We start from the raw sequence: 21,480 nt of genomic DNA, 5'->3' as shown, positions 1-21,480 counted from the left end.
ACATTGCAGTCCATTTTCCAGCGAATAATAATAATAATGGCAAATACTAATATCTTGGGAATTCCACATATTTTACACGCAGAGTCGAAAACGAAAAGATTGCAAAACAGTATTATCGACGATATTATATTCATATAATATTGCTATTTTACAATTGTATTGCATGTTTGAGTTAAATTTGAGTCTTGAAAGTGAGGTACAAATAGTAATTTTAAACCAAGTCGGTGTTTACGATTTTGCACAGCAATATTTATATAAATATATATATGTTTTCGCAGTTAGTTGAGATTGGTGAACTTATTTTTAAAAATGATGGCTCTGAAGCAAGTCTTTGCCGGAACCTTTGCACTACTTGATGTGGCAGCAATCTGTTTTATTCTTGGACATGGAATCAACTTTTATAAATATGAACTGCTAAACCGATTGGGTGATGTAAAATTTGCCACAACTGGATTGGATTTCTTCATACTCTCCATTCTACGAGCAATGGTTTTGATTATAACAATAATCATTATCAGTACAAGCTCAAGAAAAAAACGAATCAATAATCCGGAAAGTTACATTCACATTGCTTCTGTTATGTCGGTAGCATATCTTCTCATAAAACTGCTGATATATTCCGAAACTGAGGATTTTCTGAAAAATTTAGGCAACGTACAATGGTTTTGGCTGCAATTTGGTTGGTCTATATTTGCAACGGGGATAACTAGCTTCATATTTAGAAAGTTAATGAATGGAACCAAGTGCATTATAGACCTCGAGGACGAATTTAAATTTTCGAAGAAAGGCAAAAATGAAGAAAGTGTTCCTCTTATAAACTGGACTGTTGACGCTGACCCATTAAGTGCGGACAAGCAAGATTCTAGTTCCAGCGGAAAATCATCAAAGGATCCAAGCGATTCCGAAGATACATCTAGTACGAAAGAGAAAAAGAAGAAGAAAAAGGGATTCTCTGAACATGCGCGCAAGGCAACTGCTTCAAAGATGTTGTCATATGCTAAAAAGGATATGCCAGTTCTCTTTTTGGCTTTTATATTTCTTATCAGTGCTGCATTGGCTGAAACGTTCATTCCTCTTTTCACTGGAAGAGTAATTTCAGGTAAAATTTTACCTTCAAGCTTCTCGCACTGGTGTTAGACTTTATCCATCCTGCTACACCTATGTTGTGTGAATTAATATTTAACACTTTTATAAATTGGTTTTGAAATGAATTCCCATTAAAGTGCGTATTACAGTTATAATCTCGAACTACGCCACCGAGGTTCTTGTAAACGATCATTAGTTTTCAGAGAACTAAACGATCAAAAAATCAGTTACTGTTTTTAGAATACACAACCCGTATCATAACTTGTAGAAAAATGTATATAACATTCTCATTAACTACCGCTTTTGCTTTGAAATTTTTAGGAGATAAAGCTTGTAATTTTCGCTAGAAGACTATTATTTTTATTTATTTCAACATATTTCTGTGGCTACTATGTGATTCGTTTTTTGTGTGCGATGACGTCATCAAAATTAAAAAATTGCACTACTTGGGGCGGTTCCGCTTCAGCGTGATTTTAAAGCTGCGATACGGTATCGGTAGGCTACCGTGATATATTGCTTCTTGTCCATATATTTTAGCATCGCTCACTTGGTATTTAAACTGTTACATGCATTTTTCTTTCAGTTATCGCCATTGAACACAACCAAGAAAAATTTACACAAAATATAATTATAATGATTGGGATTACGGTCATAGCGTCCACGTGTGCAGGGATGAGGGGCGGTCTCATGGTTTTGGCCAATACCAGGTTCAATATGAGAATCAGAAATCTTCTTTTCACTTCACTTGTGAAACAAGAAGTTGGATTTTTTGAAGTGACAAGAACTGGTAAGTTTCACTTCGTTTCTAGATAATGCAAGGGAGTTGCCTACCCTATACCATAGAATATGCTGTGCGAGCATGCAAAATTGTACGACTTCCATCTAATGATATTTTCTATTTATTCGGATACAAACTCTCAAATACTTGTCAGTTTATTTATTCACACTAAAGCCTATTAGAAGCAGATTAGATCGTTTTTCATGTGTAGAAAATAGAGCATTTTTAGTTTTGCCATGTAGGTGAAATTGACTTAGGATATTTCTGTTCAGTAGTCGCTTGTTCGCCTTCAAAACTGCAGTAAATTTTAATGCGTTTGTGTTTGTATCAATGTTGAAAGATTTATTCGAATTTATCATGATCAGATGTATAATTTTTGATTAAATCGTATTCAAACAAAATAACCAACGAATAATTATCGCGTTTCTTGTCGTTTTTATACAGGTGAAATTCTGTCTCGTCTTACGTCGGACACTACAACAATGAGCAATATGATTGGTTCAAATGTGAATATATTTTTAAGAAATGTCGTGAAAGGCATAGGGACTTGCGTCTTCATGTTCTCTTTATCATGGCGACTTTCACTTATCACATTTATCGTATTGCCTATAGTGGTTGGAATAGCGAGGTTATACGGAAGTTATTATAAGGTAACTTGATAAATCAATTTATATTATATATAACCCGAGCTTATGTGAAATATTTCACAAATTTGCTCGGAGCATTTGTTTGCCCTGACATGCAAGATTTGTAGACACAGAATAAAATGTAATTTGGTAATACTTTGTACACAAACGCCATCGCCTGCTTATTGTCTGTCTATTCGGCTTTATAGCGGTTAGAAAACTATTTTTCTAGATTAAAATATTTTTTAAATGCCCTGAAAAAAAATTGTGCAAAGATTATTAGTCATTCTTATCTTTAATATACCTTTACCAAATTTCGCCTTTATCCAATCTGAAAACATATTTTATTTATATTTGTGTTAGCAGCAAATACTGATTTTGTTTTAACCGGAAACAATTACTCACCAAATTCAAAAATTAAAAGCCTGCACAGACAACTTTCGTGTCTGAATCGAAAGTAATTCGATGTCGATTTTTGTTTTCATGTAGAATATCTTCGAACGCTTTTTCATAGCAAATATATGCTGATCTAAGTCACTTTAATTACTCATAGAATGAAGCACGCATATATGCTCTTGTTTTTTAAAGAATTACATCCGTTGTTTATTTATAATTTCCTGTTGTATGCTCGAAAGTAAAAATGAGTCTTTGAATTGCACACATGTAACAATTCGCAGTGTGTTTGTTTTATTGGCAATTTACTTTCAAATGGCTGTTTTTCGACTCATTTCTTTCAGAAATTACAACGTCACGTTCAAGATGCTTACGCTTACGCTAATGAAGTTGCAGAAGAAGTAATATCAACAATAAAAACTGTGCGAAGTTTTGCTAACGAATCAGGGGAAAACATTCGCTACAATGAAAGAATGGATTTGGTTTACAGAATTCGACAAAAACAGGCATTGGCATATGGCGGATTCATGTTATCATCAGAGGTTACTCTTTCCTACTTATTTTGTGTTTATTCCTAATCAATGTGATATTGAATGCCACAGATTCAGTCCATTTAGTTGCAATCGGCCGTGTATCTCCAAGCTCGATTTTAAATGAAAATTTTCAGTTCGCTGAACCAATTGACATTGGCACACTTGATTACATACCACCGCGTTTAATAAAAACACGGTCTTTATAATTAAACTAAATGCTAACGTTTTCTGTTCTACGTTCTACCCAACAGTTGAATAAACTTGCTCTCGTGACGTTAACCCTGTGGTACGGTGGCCACCTCGTTTTGACTGATTTGATGAACAGTGGTGATCTTATCTCCTTCATTCTCTATCAAATCACTTTGGGTACTTGTATGTCCAGCATTGGAAATGTGTTTTCAGGTGAGATGTTTGTAAGTAATTAAAATTTTACAAATTGCTGATGTTGAATGAAAAATTCAATCGGAAAACACTGTACATTGCTACCTTATTTAATATAATATGTATATTGTATCAGGTCTAATGCAAGCACTCGGAGCAGCAGAAAAGGTTTTTCAAATGATTGAAAGAGAACCAAAGATAGATATTAAAAAAGGAGATTATGCGCCAAATAATTTCGAGGGACATATTTCTTTCGAAAATGTCACTTTCGCATACCCATCTAGACCAGGACAACCCATTTTAAAAGTAAGTTTATTATCCATGTTGGGCTTTTAAGATTAAAAATTAAAACTAAGCTTAAGTGTTGCCTCCGCATTACTCTGTCTAGATTTTTGTTCTACCATAATTGTTGTTAACTTCTAAAGAAAATCCTATATCCGGTTTATATATAATACAAAAATTCCACATTCCCGTCTCCACTTCCAAAAATAGATTTTTGTTTTTAGATTACCCAATTGACACTGATTTATTATATATTTCAAATTGCTTTCCAGAATGTATCCTTTGAAGCTCCTGCTGGCAAGGTTACCGCATTAGTTGGACCCAGTGGAGGAGGGAAATCATCATGTGTTAATTTACTTCAACATTTCTATGAGTGTATGTCTGGCAATATAAAAGTTGATGGAACTGCAATAGAAAAATACAGCCACAAGTATTTTCACAAGAAGGTAAATGTTATTGTTATAATAATTGAAAATTTTAAATTAATAATTCATAAGAATACAAAAGAAAAACAAAAAACTATTAATAGGTTCACCTGGTGTTCAACAAATAAAATGATTACTTGTACTTTTTATATTTGGAAGGGAAATCAGTTAAGTTTACTCATCTTCTCTTCAGGTATCAATGGTGGGACAGGAGCCAGTACTGTACGCCCGTTCAATAAAAGAAAACATCGCATATGGTTTGAATGACAGCGAATACGCGATGGGAGATGTGGTTGAAGCTGCCAGAAAAGCCAATGCCCATTCATTCATTACAGAATTAACTCAACAATATTTAACTGGTATATAGTTGACGTGTTGTATTTTATTTGAAGTTTTGTTGTTGGATATTTGTTTATATAATGTGTTTTATTCGTAAATTAAAACAAATGCTCATTATGTAGAAACGGGAGAAAAAGGAACACAATTATCGGGAGGTCAGAAGCAAAGAGTTGCAATTGCGAGAGCTTTAATAAGAAATCCAAAAATTCTGATTCTCGACGAAGCGACAAGTGCACTAGATGCCGAAAGCGAGTATTTGGTGAGTTGGAGATTTGATAACTTTGGGCAGATGGACTAACAAAATATCGAGTCTTATGTTAAATGTTTTTGTATCACTTGGATTACTAACAGAGCAAGATACCATCCTCCAAATCTAAATAAAATGAATGTGCAGCCTAATGTAAGCACGTTCTGATGCGCGACACACTGTATTTATGTTTGGCAGTTTGCCTCCCCGCCTTCCACTTCCTATATTGAATGCAAAATACTTCCTTGAGAGAAGAAACAAAACTTGACATTTGTTGCATCATCTCCAAGAATTCGGGCTAATTGGGCTAATATTGATTAATTCATTTTAGGTACAACAAGCATTGCAGAACACAATGAAGGATCGTACAGTAATAGTGATTGCGCATAGGTATATTCTATTTTCATTTCCTGTCTATATTGTTTCTATATTTATTAAAGTCTGTCTACATGCATTCCTGATCTTATTCATTTTAAAGCTTTTTTTATAAATATTTTTTCGATTACGCTGTCCTAGGCAACAAGCGACAACACCCAAATTATAGAAATATAGCACAAACTCACACATAAAAATGAAAACGATAATAAATAATCTCGTTATGAAATTTATTGGAAGGTAATCAGGCGCTAAATCGCTGATTTAACTGGGATTTTTGCTTCAATATAAATTGCGGACAACTCTGTAGCAAAAACCATAAATTTAAATACTCGTTTTTTTATTTTACAGATTAACCACGGTTGAATCAGCTGATAAAATAGTTGTCATCGATAAAGGTGAAGTTGTAGAGGAAGGTCCTCCCGCTGAACTCATGAAGAAGTCTTCAGGACTTTATTACAAACTTGTGAAAAGGCAAGTGTATTATATATACAATGGATAAGCATCCTAGTTACTCAATCATTTTTACCAATGTACCTGACTGGTAAATTCGTAAAACACTTTAAAGAAACATATCTATTAACTCTAATGTATCAGTTTGAACGGTAAATTCGACAACGTATTATGTAATTTTTATATACAGACAAATGCACAGCCCCAAAAGAAGACGCAAAGCAAGCGAGAAGATCCATAAAGAATAACGTAAATGTTGCATAGCTATGCATAGACCAAGCAATCAACGACGTTATAAAGCACCCAAAACCGTTGTTTGTAAAATCAAATATATGCGAGATTGCAAAGTACAATTCTAGATGTCTGAATTTTGAATATTTTTTTATATTTTAAATATTCATCCCGTACAATGTACGTAATGTGTACAAGAATGAAAACCCACTTAGGATGGTAATATGTTCAATTTGTGTCCTGTGCTATAATGATAACTGGATACCTCTTATTTTTGCATTTTAAGCAAATTGTGCTCTATGTGGTCGCCTATAGATATTCATGTGAAATTTAATGTTCATAACGTTGATAATTGTTTGATGTGATGAAGAGTTTAATTTTATTTGGTATAATTGTGTATTTGTTGACAGGAAAATTTGTAATATATATATATAGCAGAAAGCACGGAAGAGGGACATGATACAGACAGATAAAGTTAGGACGAACAAGTCCGTTAGGTTTACTGAGACCATGTTTGCAAGATTTCGCAAACATAGTGTTAGGCCGATCATCTTTAAAACTCTTTTTAATTCGGCCAAAAAGACAAATATGTCGCGGGAACCTGTGCCCAATGTGACGGAAGCAATTGAACACAGGGTGGCCGTATAGGCAATATTGTTAGTCTTGTTGTTGTATTTGTTAAAAGTTTTTGGAGCGGAAAAAATTCCCCTAATTCTGTAATTAATGAAATTCTCTCGGATGATTATTCTCGATTAATTGAAAGATATTAAAATTGATACAACGGTGTAATTGTACGTGTCTTTTTTTATTGTCCACCAGACAATTGAATTACTCAAAACATTGAATTCATAATTCAGTCAGTTTGCTGAGTTGTCACACGCAATGAGAAACATGTTTTATCAATAAAGTTCCCAAAATCTTGACTTCCTCGGTATCTATTGGACAATTTATAATAGATTCGCTCGTGTACCCAGAAAATTTCCTCATATTTCTGGCTGCTGAGTTCACTTTGCTCTGATGCACATGATTGGACCAAAGTGACTATAAACTATTAGTCACTTTGGGTTGGACAAAATAAGTCATGTGAACTGAGAAATGAAACTGTAGTTGAAGCTAGAGCTTCTGCTGGGGTGGAAATGTGCCTTCCAAAGGAGTTCGTTCTTGGACTCAGGTATTCAAATCATTATCAACATCAAGTGATAAATTTTTGTTTAGGTCAGATTAGGAAGTTAGGGTAAGAATACCCTTATACTTAATCTAGTGTACCCCTTGCAAGTTGTAATGTACAGCCGCCTAGCTCTGCACTAAAAGGACAAATGGATAGGCGCGCAGTATGGATCTCCGCCGATACTCGAGGACCGCGTGAGTTCACCGTTGTTAACTGGTAATACGAGATGTTTTTAGTTCTTTTTTAGCGCCTCATGTATTATCGAAATAAAAGACGGCGAATGCAAGAAAAATCCACAAGGAGTGGCAGGTTTCTGATCTATTGAATATCCCACCACCGTGGGTACAACACTGTGTACTGGCTCCAAGTTTCAAATAAGGTTTTCACGATGGTGTCACTAGCCGAACAGACAACAAATGCTGGTATCATCTTCTTTGAGTTTAGCATCCAAAAATAGGCGGCACTTCATACTATCATAACAGCAGCATAAAACATATATAGGCTTACATACTGTTAAATTTATCTTAGTTCCAATACAGCTTTTAACATTGGTCGCAACTCGCAGTGCGATACAAACTTGATATTGAAAGATTCTTCATTTAATCGAAAACAAGCAAAAACAACATTCAAAGAAAGCAACAATATTAAAAAAAATGACACTAATTACTAACAAATACTGTGAAAAGAAATAGGCCTACACTACATAAACTTTCTCGGTAAGCCAACACTTGAATTTTGCTGCACTTTAACCTTCCCTCCTAGCTTTTTGGATACCACATCTGACTGTGTTATTCCAAACTGTCTACTAATGAAAGCAGCTTTTACTATCTTTCAGCATCAAATAATTGAAATACACCCGGTACACGAACATGTCTAAAAACTCTCTGCTAAAAAGTAAGAACTATACACAACTGGTAAAAACTCCTCACAAAATAGGATGACTATTTCAACTAATCTTTCAATTTTAAATGTGAAACTATTCAGTAAGATATTTTTGTCAGAATTGTACGTCGTCATCTCAAGTTGTATGATTTTGAGCAGAACGTGAAAAGAGCCCGAGTGAAATTCAACTTCAAGCCGTGAAAGCAAGATGCTGTGCTTATTTTACTATTTCACAGTGGAACAAATTTACTCATTCGGATTTGTTCAACATTTGCATCTTTTGCAATCTCCAGTTCTTTTTCTTTCTTAGCTTCACAATCCTTGTCAGAATCCCGTTGATTTTTTCCATAATTGCCAATCCCTCGTTCTTTTGCCCAGTCTTTGGGCATCCACCACGCATTTACCTCATCCCTTTCCCTGACTATTTGCCGCCATTTTCGTGTTTTATGTGATTTGTCCAGTGAACAGTCTGTAAAAATGTTATTACAATCAAGGTTGATTAATATATATGCAAATTAGTGCAACTGTCTAGGACAGGGGTGGGCAAGGTTGCCCACCTAGTCTGGGGGCGGTGACTAGACTTGAATGTGCTTGTACTATGATTTGAATTTAAACTCTGATGACTCATGGCTTATCTTGAACTGCAATCCAAGGATTAGGGGGTCCCCAACACTGTTCACAACCTAACTCGCTATCGTCATGATCATCCATATTACCATCGTTGCATGTCACAGAAAACTGCTTGTGCTGTGTACCATAAAATACTATCATTTGTAAGTTCAAATTCCTACTAGTCTGGCGGGCATGTAAGTGTGATGTAAAAAGTTACATCTTATGAACAATATTTACAGTGTTACAAAGCAAAGGTGGAAAACAATAAGCCTCGTGCGAAAACTAAATTTAACCGCAATCTCAACAACTTCCTTGAGGTATTTTTTGCTAAAAACATCAAAATCTGGTTGTATTTTGGTTGTGGCAGAATCAGGTGGTTCAGATTGAATTACCCAACAGACCAGATTTGGCCCGCGGGCCGTACTTTGCCCATGTCTGGTCTAGGGGTTAAAGTGTTATTAACTATGAACGCATCACAAGTTAAAATCCTCAAATTTCATGCCCACCCTGGGTGCAACAAATTAGACGTGCATTGCTGGCCGGTCCTTCAAAAACCATATTAGCTCATTATTTAGCAGTAACTACTTATGCAGACCCTTCTTCTGAGCAAAAGTCATAAAAATATTTCGTAGAGGAAGTAGTTTTGGCCTGTTTAAAATTGTTTAGCCTGTACGATTCAATAACATTGTTTTTTTCTTCCTCTAAGGATAAGACAGTAAATTTGGCAAATGTTTGATAAATTTTCAGACTAGACTGGAACATTGAAATCAGTTTACCATTTTGAGATACTCAGAATAGATACTCACCACTTGATGCATGCTGATTTGATGACAATCTACTATTCATATCTTGGAATAATCTATCCTCAGACTATAAACAGAACATGAAAATACATTAGATGATTTCCGGGAAACAACATTAAATTTCACATGCAGAGCTTGTTTAGAGCAATTGACTCAAATCACCTTTTTCAAAAAGCCAAAGTGACTCGAATCATTTAGTCTACATGAAATGAATGAAATGATAGTCCTTGAAATATGAATAATTCGGATGAAATATGATTTTGCATGTTGATTAATATGTATTGAAAAAATAAAAATTGCAGTAATAATTTGATTTGCCTTGTTGCTGTTGAGGTAAGTCACTACAAAACTTATTTTTGGTTTGATTTTCCATAAAAGTTTGGTTTAGCGTAGGATGGCAGTTTAAAGTGTTAATATATATATAACAATTGCTTACGAAATCTCAAATGACCCTGACAAGACTTGTAACTCAAAGAACATCAACTTAGCTTGTGACTCTGAGCGTGCGGTGACTAGACTTGGCAGTCAAAGTTTAAAATGAGCTTGTACTATGATTTAAGTTAAAGACTCAGATGACTCATGGCTCATCTTGAACTGCAATCTGAGGATTAGGGGTACCCCACACTGTCAACAACCTCGCTATCGTCATAGATTTTGAAGACTTATTCTGAATCTGTATTTGATTACCTTTGTCTTTTTGCCTGAATTAAGATTTGAAGGAAATTCCATTTGATTTGAATTTCTAGGTGTTGTTGGAGCACTCAGTGTACCAGCAGCATTAAAAGTTTCCAAAACAGTTGTTGGTGAAATCGGATTCATGAAACCTGTATTCCTGATATTACTTGCAGTTCCTGAGTGCATTTAATTGAAACTCTTATTAAATTCAATGAAAACATGGTTTGCTCAAAAGGATATAAATTGATGAAAGAGAAATGATATAAAAGTAAACACTCCATCTTCTGGGAAGTACGGTACGATGTTTTTCTGAAACTTTTACAAAGCAACGTTTCGTTGTGTAATTTATTTCTACAAAATTAATTAAACAGATTCTTATACTATCAAAAATTAGGAAATTTAAACAAATATATTAATCAAGATTTTGACACTCTCACTATATCATTGGAAAAAATGGGTTAATCACTTTTCAATACTTGCATGAATTAACAAAGTTCTACAGACACACTTATGAATAAATATTGATAGAAAAGTTGATGAAAAATATGGGATGAGTCATCATTATTGGTCACAGCTTCCACCACCGCCATGCCCTGATTAAATTAGCTCATTAATCGCAAACCCAATTTGGCAACTCGGTTAAAGACTACATTCCAGCATATTTATAACCTCTAGGTGAACATTTCTCAACTAGAATAATTACGAAACCTAAGGAAGCTTACCTGATAAGGTATGGGTCACAGGCAGGGTACTATAAACTCCTGCCATACTGGATTGTTGTGTAGTATTTTGTACATATTGGTATGGTTGAGCGGGAGTGAACACCTGATCATTCATTATATTCGGAGGAGTTGGAAAATAACATCCTGAAATATTAATTCTTGATGGTGTTGGTGAAGGAAATATTTGTTGTTGGCTTGCAATCTGGGAAGTCATCACACCAGGCGAAAGATATGGTTGAAAATGGGGCGAAGACTGTAACGCAAATATAGCATGGTTTAAAAAACTTGCATTGTCTTACAAAATGAAGTTAAAATGTTTGAGGAGAAGTTTGTCCTACAATACCAACATAATTAGAGCGTAGTGAGTAAATGACACATGGTAACCGAAGTCATCTTATACCAACAATGTTAAAATCAAAGTGTATATTGTATATTATAATTTTTAAACTAAAATTAAAAAAATCTTGTATTAAATATTAATGTAACTTTATATTACAGCAAGCTATGGATCATTTGTTAAAACACATTCATAATATTACCACTCACCCATGGATTCGAGACATTTGTTTCCGCAAATTGGAACAGCTGCCTTTGAGGTATTGCAGAATTTACACAGAAAACCGGTTGTTGATAATTCGAGTATGGATAACCTTGTTGTTGAACTTGGTTAAATGCAGGAGATTCAGATTTTTCATTTGACAGTAACATAGGAATGTTTCTATCCTGCATTGACATGTTAACCTGGTCAGTTTGAGTATTAATCTTGCTTAGTGGATCATATGTTTCAGTAACAGGATCATTATGGGATGGATGGTCGGACTGAGGATCACGATCTTCATAGCAAAGTTCATCTTCAAATGTCACACGTGAATGCTTTTTTGTAGTAGACCTAAAACCACTTTCTGTTTGTATAAATTGTGGGGGACACAGTCCTTTCGTGATAGCTTGTTTTGGCGGATGTAAAATTGTTTTTCTTGTGGATGTTTTCTTTTTCTCTGGTGTCGTTTTATTCAAAACACGAGATGAACTGGAATATACTTGATTATCATCTGTCACAGCTGGTTTGCGTGTAATGCTTACATTTCCAGAGTGAGGTTTTTGCCTGTGTCTGTTTGTGCTACTTTTCTCAACACAATGTTCATCTTCTTGCCTGTCTGGCTTAACGTTTCCCCAAACTTTTCTATGATCTTGTACCTGGTCACAAACCTGATTTGGTGACTTGCAAGATTTCTGTCGCGTGGTATATTTCTTATTAGATGGAGTTCTAGTTAACGGTACCATATTCTGAGGAACTTCATTTCTATCATCTTTACGAATGACTTTTCTCTGATGTAAACTTCTTTTATTTTCTTTTTCTTTTCTGTTTCCCATTTCAGATGGTAGTTTTGTTGGTTTTACATGCTGAGCATCATGAAATGTAGGACTCAATAATTTTCTATCTCTATGTCTTGAAGAGCCATGATGTACTTTGGGAATATCTATCTGCTCTCCTTCTATAGGACGAGGGGATATATTGCCTGTAAGTTATGTTTTTTTTATTAACTTCATCGCCTATACGTAAGCAAGTTATTTCATCATATTTCCACATAAATATGTTAATGATCAATTTTTGATTGACACACATACCAACCAAGGTATAAACATAGGGCAATTTGAATTCTTAATAGTAAGCTAAATTCAGTTGAATTACCTCAAAAGGTACTCGAATTAAATCAAAAATAACTTTTAAACAAGTATAAGGTCACATTAGGAAAAACCTTCACTTAAGTGTCTGCATATAAACCAATACTAGTTACTCATATTTACCTTGGCTATCTCTGTACAAAAATACTAATTATTCCCAATTCTGACAACTGCACCAGTTTTTAAAAAGTATACTGTACTGTACAATATACCAATGTTATGTAAATAGCAGTATTGGGGTGGTTCAAGTCAATAACAACTGGAGTTAGACTGGAGTCACCATTTATAAAACTATAGCTGTTTTGACTTCAACTGACTGCCAGTAAGACTCAACTCAGTGTTTGACTCAGCTTTAAACTTAGACTCGACACTCAAGGTTGAGAAAATTCTACCCATTCTTACCTTCAAGCAGCTCATTAGGTGTAGACTGTCTTCTTTGCTGTTTCCTTATTCTAGGAGCTGGAACAGGACGACAAGTTATTCTTGTTCTTGGTTTAGGAACTGGTGGATGATTCATCTCTTCTCTGACTGCAACCTCATATTTATTGGCATAAACAGGTGTTGGTACTAGCACTTTACGAAGTACCTTTTCGCTTTTTATATTTCTTTCAGCCATATTTGTAAAACTCAGAGGCTCAGGCCTCAATGCAACAGGTGATGTAGTACTGACTAGAAATGTTCAGAGCATGTTAAATTTAAAAATAGAGTGTAGCTCAGGTATCATGAATTAAAATTGTGAATAAAACATATTCACTATTACAAGCATTTAAAATCAGTTTCAATCTCCTTAACTGTTTAGTTTTCTTTAGTTTTGCAAAAAAACAAACTTGCGAAAGTCTACAAATATTTCAGACTAGCAAATATTGGTGAGGAGTAATTCTCAGCTTACCGTAACTTATACCACCAAAATACATGGCGCACAACCTGCGAAAAATAATAATGCCCTTCCCCCGTAAAATTATTGCATTGTAGAACTCAGTCAATTCTTTTGGTATTTAAATGACTATACGACCAGAACATTAATGATTTTACTAAAACTAAATAATTGAATTTCATACTAACCTCTCTGAAATACGAGTGGAGTTCTTCTTTCATTTACAATTGTGATAGGCGATGTTGGATCTTCGCAGTTTTCATGTTTACTCGAATCCTAGATTAGCCACAGCAATTGCCAAAACAGTATTAGAACACTATCATTACATGTTTGAATAGATGATTTTGTCAAGGTTTTTATACATACCGGTAGCAACAAGGGTGCAGTGTCGTCAAATCACAAAAAAGTGTATCAGATCAATATTATAGATTCACAATCACAACTCTTAGACAACCCCAAATATCTAATGCTAACACTTCAATACAAATAAATGAAAGTCACATCATCAAGAGAGAATAAACATAGCACAGGCAATTATAAATACAAAAGAATCAAATTCAAAAGAACAGATCTATGCTACATAAAGCTCTCACCTGTATAGGTGTGTTGTTTCTTGATCTACGATGTCGACGGCGTGGAGAGCTGTCATGTTTTGGTGATGGTGTATGTTTACGATTTTTTACTGATTCATGAACTGCTCCAAATCGTTCGATTTTGTGATAAATTGATTTGGCCCCCACCGGTGTTGGTGTTCGTGCACTTCTCCTTGAATGTGATCGAGGAACCTTGGTAAACTAAATCAACATAATGTTCATTAACAAGAAAATCATAAATTAACATGACCTAAACATGTAAAATATATTGCACACATAAAATAAATGAAGAAAATTTTATCTTGTGCTATGTTTTGCCAGGTTCAATATGAGACATAAGTAACATCCCTGTGGACTCATCATGAAGCAGAAATATAATGTCATACAAACACAAACAAATACTGAAGTTGAATGGCCGGTAAAACTACCGATAAAATAATGAATAATAAAATAATTGTATTACACTCTTAAGAGTTAATAAATGACTCAAGCGCATGTGCTAATGATTCAAAAAGATTGAATTGAGTATTTGACTATAATATGAAATGAAAACGGAAAACAATGGTGTTAATATTATTACAGCAATCATCAATATTGTCAGCAAAAATCAGATGTTACAAATAGGAAGGAAAATACTACATACATCTTGTTTCAAATGTCTTAGTTTCGATAATTCAATAACCGAAGAAGCAGATGAAGAACTACTGCTATCTGATATCTAAACATAAAAAACTGTTGTTTTGAAATGGAAACACATCAACTGTATGGGCATGGGAATTGTTAACAACAAAATTATATTCTTTATTAGACAAAATTAAAATCACATCAGCACTTATAAGCTCAGACCAAGTAATGAATATCTCAGTGATGTTTCTTACACTTTTGATTGTGGATGTTTTTTTGCTTCAGCAGTATGTGAGCGAAATTGTTTATAAATATTAGAATGTGATACCTTAGTCTGAATTTGATTGAATTGCTGTGCTGAATATTTTGGAGAGTGATCTGAAAAAAAAAACATTGGTTATCTTCTTTCAAAATATATTCAAATTAATTGCAATATGTATGTAATATTCTTGCTCACATCCTGTGCAGAAACCGACTGCCTATAACTATGTTAATATCACAAGTAGTAGAACTTCAGCTCAATTACACCACTTTACCCAAAGAGTAATAAATTGTGTACTCAATTCTGAATTTTTGGGTGTGAAAGATGTGAAAAAACACTTTTAGCATATTCAAAGAACCATATTGCTTTATAAAAGTGCAACAGCCAAACTTTCAAATATAGTTTTAAACCATCAGAAACATGACATCCTATTGCCAAAACCATAGAAAAAGCTGCTCATAGACCTCGAATAATATCTTACTAACTTATCACCTTTAGTATTTGCAATATTCTTGGAATTCCTGTATGAATCCAGGTGGCTTTGTTTCTGTTTTGTTTTTTCTTCTTCAATACGAAATACATGAGGTGATGATGCTGATATTGTCTTCAAAAATAATGATACTAACAATAAAATGTCTTAAAAGTCAAGAAGATAATGTTTTTGTAACATTATAGTTACAACTATCATATGTTAAGCAAGTCTTAATTAGGATTTGTACAAGATTTTTAAGACATGTATATGTGACTTTTGAATATTCTATTACTATTTGACAATATGTTGCGATTTTTATTGTTTGTCATAGATATAAGTAATACTATTCATACTGTAACATGGAAGGTAGGGGTATATAAATGACAAATGGCAAATTATATTTTAAATAGATACATACAGTTTGTTGAAACATTTGGTTTTGCAGGTATGATTTGTCATCATTGGCAACCTGAATATTTTTATAGAAATATTATATCTATGTTTAAGCCTGATATTAAAAAATAGATATTTAAAAAAAAATACCTTTTCATCCATATGTCCTGCATAAATAAAGGGTTCACTTTTGCTGTGGAATTCAATCTTCGGACTTGTGGAATTTGGATCACCACCTACTTCATTAACACACACACGAACAAATAGAGATTTACCCTGAGCAAAATAGAAAAATATCATAAAATAATGTATAACAACTAGAAGAATAATATTATTAATGACACTGACAGTTCAAATATTATTTAGTATGTTTTGATAATTACAAAAACTGTAAATATGGCAGCATCTGCAAAAGCAAGATAACATCAACATGCCAATACATTGGCAAAATAACAAGACTGTGTCTCAAAAGTTTACAGACCACCGAATGCTGTCAACAATGACTTATAGCCAAGTCGATGGAAAATATAGTTCCGCATCCATTTTTATCTGTGACAATATAACATTCATTATTATACTCATTTTGAAATCAATATTTTGACCAGTAATGATGAAATAAATCAACTAAAGTTTTTGTTTTAATATACCAAATGCACATACATACCTTCGAAGCTGCTGCAGGATTAGGTAGTCTATTGTCTGAGAAAATAAATTTAATATTGTGTTTTGTTTTATTGATGTTGATTAACATCAAATAACATTTTTGTCCAATCCAAGCTCATAAACACTTTAAAAAGTTCATAAATATTAACTATTCTAGAAATTCTTAATGCAAGTAGAAACAACCCATCTCTGCTTATATAGGAATTTCGGCTCTCAATAAGTATGTGTACCATTATGGAGGCGACTAATTTTGCTCGCCTATTTCACATAAAGTTGTGTAAAGGGACTGAAACCTGGACAGGGTATATTCGCTTGGCTAACACAGACAGTCCCCGAATTTGTGATAGAACTAAATTAAGGAAAATTGGAATAAAATTATGGCTTAACAGCAATCTGGTACACATGCTACGGGAGTACCAGAAATTCTTATAAATCTAGAAAATCACTCACTTTCATTTGTAAACTCAGTTGCAGTATGGAAAGTATTTGCAGAGGAAGTTGAATCAGAATTTTTCATCGTTTCTTGAGATATTTTTCTTGTTAATTCTTGTATTACACTCCCATATTTTTTTCTTTAACAAATAAATAGTAAAAGCATGTCAGATGACAAGACAACATATAGCACGAGTTGGCAACCTTGAGCATTGAAAGAGCCATTCAGCATCCTTTCCATCAATCTCAAGCTTCTCGGAGTCGCAACATCTATTCTAATGCCAGTGCCTATTAAGTATTAATACTCTCGAAAAAACGCCTATGATGCAATAATCTAGTTCTTACTAAGAAGAAGTCAAATCAAACATGAATGATGCAATAATTCAGACAAAATGAAAAGAACTTGTAAAATGCACAGAAAAAGTTTAGCCGCAGGCAGCCAATCGCTGACATACAGCCCAGCAACCTACATTGTTTGTTCATTTATCGTGACATATTATAGTAAATTACAAACACCATTCAAACTAAGATACATCATCATGTACAGAATTTTCAACTTTATATAAAGTGTGAAAGAATGAGCAAAATCACTTGTACACTACAGTACACTATTGTTTATAACTAGCCGAACAGACCTTGCACGTTTCTTTTCCCTTCTTTCATATTTTTGTTGTTTCAATCCATATGGATCATAAGACAAATCATGTTCAGAAATATCATCAGAATCTTCATGGTCTTGCTCCCACCTCTGATAGTTGAAAAAAATAGAAAATATGAGATTTGAAAAAGACTAGTAGTGGTATCTTTCCATGCACAAAAATTTGTATGATGCAATCTAAGAAACAAAGAGTACCTCATGATCATTTTTGTGAGGTGCGATATACTGTTCCCTGAAACCTCCATTTTGGTTATCAACTTCCAGACTTGCGTTTTGATATTCAACCATCTTAGCTTCCTGTATTTCTTCATTTATCAGTGAGAGATTCTAAAATTTAAAATAAAACTTAAAGTATGTCATTACAGATTCTATTTGATTGTGCACTAGCGAAGAGATAGTTAAGATATTGTTTCCAATCTCAACTACATTTTGCACTAATAACATATATTTCAATATTGATGTTCTTGTTTTCTATGATATGAACTACCGGTAATATCTTAACTAATGCAGTTTGAATCCGAGATTTATAAACTTCTGTGCAAGCATAAGGTAGGATAATTTACACAATCGGAATATATAACATGTACAGTATATAAATGGTATAAATGAGTGAAATATCCTAATATGAAATGCTGAGTAATCATCCTTGTTTCAATTGCTACACAGTTCAATATTAGTTGCTTCGCATTATCCAATTAAATATTATCAATTTTAACTACAAGATGTGTAAAAAATTTTGTATCAGAAAAACAGACTTTATAATCAAACACAGGTTTACCTCAGGAATCTTTCCTTTATTTAGTAAAATGTTAACAAGTCCAGCGACTTGCTCTCCTAACCAATCTTTTTCTGCAGAACTGAGTCTACGTCCTTGATAAACAACTTCAACATTTAAGGAATGAGTCCGCCAATCTTGGACATTACAATGCGATTTCTGAGACGGTTCAGGAAGAAAAAATTCCTCACTGTCAAGAGCCGCATCTAGTTGCTGTGCTACACGCGTTGAAATGACGCTTGATTGTTGGCTCCTAATATTAACAAAAGTATAACGGACATTATTTGAAAAACTGAAGTCCTGATTATATAATCTAAGATGCAGTAGATCAGAATATTGAATAGACAGCATATTGGGCTGTAGTACAGAGTAGGCCATAATACAGAGCTGTAAACGCAGTCTAACGTGTTTAATAGTGGAAATTAGCTGGATATATTCAAATATTACAAATATAAAAAGTTTTCTTCTACGATTTCTTGTTGTTATTTACTTTAAAAAGTTTAAAAAACTTACTCAGATGCTGATAAGCCATAGAAACCACCATTTTCACTTTCTTCCACTGGACTTTGATAGTGAAAGGAAGGCTCCTAGGAATATTAGGCGCATATTTAATCTTGAACGAGGTATTGAATTTAAAGTAGAAAGTATACATTCTCAAATTCGATCCGAACAACCATGTTTTACCTGTTTGCTAGCAATAATTTGCAAACACATAAACAGCAAAGCAACAGTCTAAAATTAGACTAAGCAATAACTTTAGCTCCAAAAGTAAAAAAAATGAAACATAAGGTTGTGAGCCATGATTCAACAATTTCATTGGTGTAAAATACTGTTTTATAAATGTGCCCAACCTGTTATCAATGAAATCATTGAGATTTAACAAGCTTTATTCATTGAATGCCTATATTCAAGCTGGGACAGAAAAATGTCAGATATTGAATAATGTTTAATGGATAATCTCGGTATCTCAAACATGGATGGGTCATTCACCCGTGCAAAAAAGTTTGCAGAAAAAGGGAAATTGTAATATGTAAAATTGGTTAGATGATGAAAATAGGAAATAGTAATAGGATTTAATAATATCATTAATGATAGACGGTACTATTCCCTGAAATTCCGAGATTTTATATGACAATTCACACTGGATAGGGAATATACACAAAAAATGAACATAATAAAATTACCTTTTGCTTGATGACATTGCTTAATCCTTCTTTTGCTAATAAATGACTTTTATTTTTATTTTTAATAGGTGAAATGAAATCAACAGTATCCAACTCAGAATCGCCAGCGCAAGTACTTGTATAATCTTTTACTGCATCGTTGTTTACAAATTCCAATAAAACGGCATCAGATGCAAGATTGTTTTTATAACCACTATCCAAAGCAACTTTCTTTTCGTCCATTATGTCATCACGAATTCTGGGTTTATTGTTATTTTCAATAATAACAGGTTTTTCAACTTTAGGGGATGATTGTTTTTTAGATAAGGCATTTACTGAATTTTCATTTTCAGTGTGATCTTTAGAATCAAAAAAATTTTCATCTTCTTGTCTTTCCTCTTCCACCATCTCCTCTTCATCGTCATATTCATCTCTCTTTCGCTTCTTTTTGAACATCCATAAAAATTTTTTCCTCATAGGAGATTTTTTTTCATTTCCTTTTGATGAAGCTTTTCTATTAGATTTGGATGGGGTTTGCAATGCATGGAACGAATGATCTTGCGAATTAAGCTCACATAAGCTTCCATCTAGTTGATTGCTTAAGGGCAATTCAGATGGCTCGTTTTCCAATGTGGCACTACATTTTTGTGTCCTTCCTGCACTAGGCATAGGTGCAGCTGTTAGCATGTTTTGCTGCAGTGCAAGGTGACTACGAGAATGTGAACACACAGATCCCATATTCTTGGTGATTGCTATTGAACAATATAAAAATTCTAGAGTTTTTCAATGCTACATTTTGTATGATTCATATCTTAGTTGAAAAAAAAAATGTTCAACTGTTGAGTTTCAAACAACTGCCAAGGATGTTATAAATATGGCAAAGTCCAAGTTTTCATGTTGAAAAAATTAATGAATGATAGGTTCTTGAATACATAAATTGTGGAAATCATTTCAGTGGATTTTGGTGTATGTATTGTACCTTTTATTGACTTTACTACAGAACTATGGTACCGGTACCGCATTTTAAACTGTTTTTATATAATATGCTGCCAAATAATCTGCACATAAATAGCCTACTGGGATGAAAAATCAATCTCTATTGGTCGTTGAAAATTTTTCTTGCCGAGTCTCAATCACCATACAAACTAATACAGTACCGGTAATGAAATAACAACAACACAACAGTCGACACATAAAACTGTACCGGTATCGTATTGCAGATTGGCATTCACGTAATAGAAAAACTTACAAGCTCTCATAATGCTGTATTAGGTTTCTGTTCATACTCACATGGGTACACCCATAACGCCAGTCTAGTCCAATTTACTAACTAACGTTAAATCACGTTATAGGTTAGTTTATTATAAAGTAGCCTACAGTCTCGTTTTCATTTGATTTCTCTTCCGTAATTAAAAATAGCACATTGCGACAAGTCTATTTTTGAATGTTTCTATTCAGTGTCCACAAAAAAATCATGAACCACCATTCGTATTGCCTTATTGCGCTTCAAAATAATAAGTTATTGCAAACTGAATAGACGTACGCACCGTGAGTACGTACTGTATTATTTTGTCCTCGGGTCCGGCGGACCCTCGCGCACTATAAATGTATTATGACGTCACGTACCAGAAGTCACACAGTTGAATTTGAGATATCCGTATATATATCCGTGGGAAAGAAGAATGATTAACCAGTTTTATAGTAGTAGTAGTAGTAGTATATATTTACGGTTTTATGCGTTTCAGATGCATGAACTCGATGGTGGGTAAAAAAACCTATAACAAGTGGAATCCAGTACATACGGGCAATTATGCCTCGTGACATTTGAACCTGCCGGCCGCATACTTTATAACCAATTTATTTTAACCAACTTTCCT

The 21,480-nt window shown here is 33.8% G+C and overlaps 2 protein-coding genes across 2 annotated transcripts; one reads left to right on the top strand and one right to left on the bottom strand.

The window, feature by feature from the left end:
* The first annotated feature begins 282 nt into the window (after positions 1 to 282).
* Positions 283 to 6,786, top strand: LOC120343482 (ABC-type oligopeptide transporter ABCB9-like). The gene is made up of 12 exons (XM_039412673.2): positions 283 to 1,099; positions 1,670 to 1,873; positions 2,309 to 2,514; positions 3,228 to 3,425; positions 3,668 to 3,818; positions 3,934 to 4,103; positions 4,352 to 4,525; positions 4,698 to 4,863; positions 4,966 to 5,102; positions 5,422 to 5,480; positions 5,817 to 5,939; positions 6,109 to 6,786. Exons 1-12 carry the CDS (start codon positions 310 to 312, stop codon positions 6,164 to 6,166), a joined length of 2,436 nt encoding a protein of 811 aa, XP_039268607.2. The 5' UTR covers positions 283 to 309; the 3' UTR covers positions 6,167 to 6,786.
* A 1,108-nt stretch (positions 6,787 to 7,894) lies between these two features.
* On the bottom strand, positions 7,895 to 20,412 carry LOC120343475 (uncharacterized). Its single transcript, XM_039412664.2, has 20 exons — positions 19,625 to 20,412; positions 18,954 to 19,027; positions 18,444 to 18,693; positions 17,861 to 17,992; positions 17,643 to 17,755; positions 17,026 to 17,147; positions 16,577 to 16,611; positions 16,063 to 16,188; positions 15,938 to 15,988; positions 15,540 to 15,651; positions 15,114 to 15,163; positions 14,805 to 14,879; positions 14,162 to 14,362; positions 13,757 to 13,844; positions 13,097 to 13,363; positions 11,558 to 12,528; positions 11,012 to 11,264; positions 10,302 to 10,465; positions 9,618 to 9,681; positions 7,895 to 8,668 (listed from the first exon to the last, which is right to left on the bottom strand). Exons 1-20 carry the CDS (start codon positions 20,339 to 20,341, stop codon positions 8,430 to 8,432), a joined length of 4,104 nt encoding a protein of 1,367 aa, XP_039268598.2. The 5' UTR covers positions 20,342 to 20,412; the 3' UTR covers positions 7,895 to 8,429.
* Between the last annotated feature and the right edge of the window lie 1,068 nt (positions 20,413 to 21,480).

Source organism: Styela clava, chromosome 3 (assembly GCF_964204865.1).
Source record: "Styela clava chromosome 3, kaStyClav1.hap1.2, whole genome shotgun sequence".
Lineage (NCBI taxonomy): Eukaryota > Metazoa > Chordata > Ascidiacea > Stolidobranchia > Styelidae > Styela > Styela clava.
The sequence above is the reverse complement of the archived record's forward strand: the minus strand, read 5'-3'. Positions and strand labels throughout refer to the sequence as shown.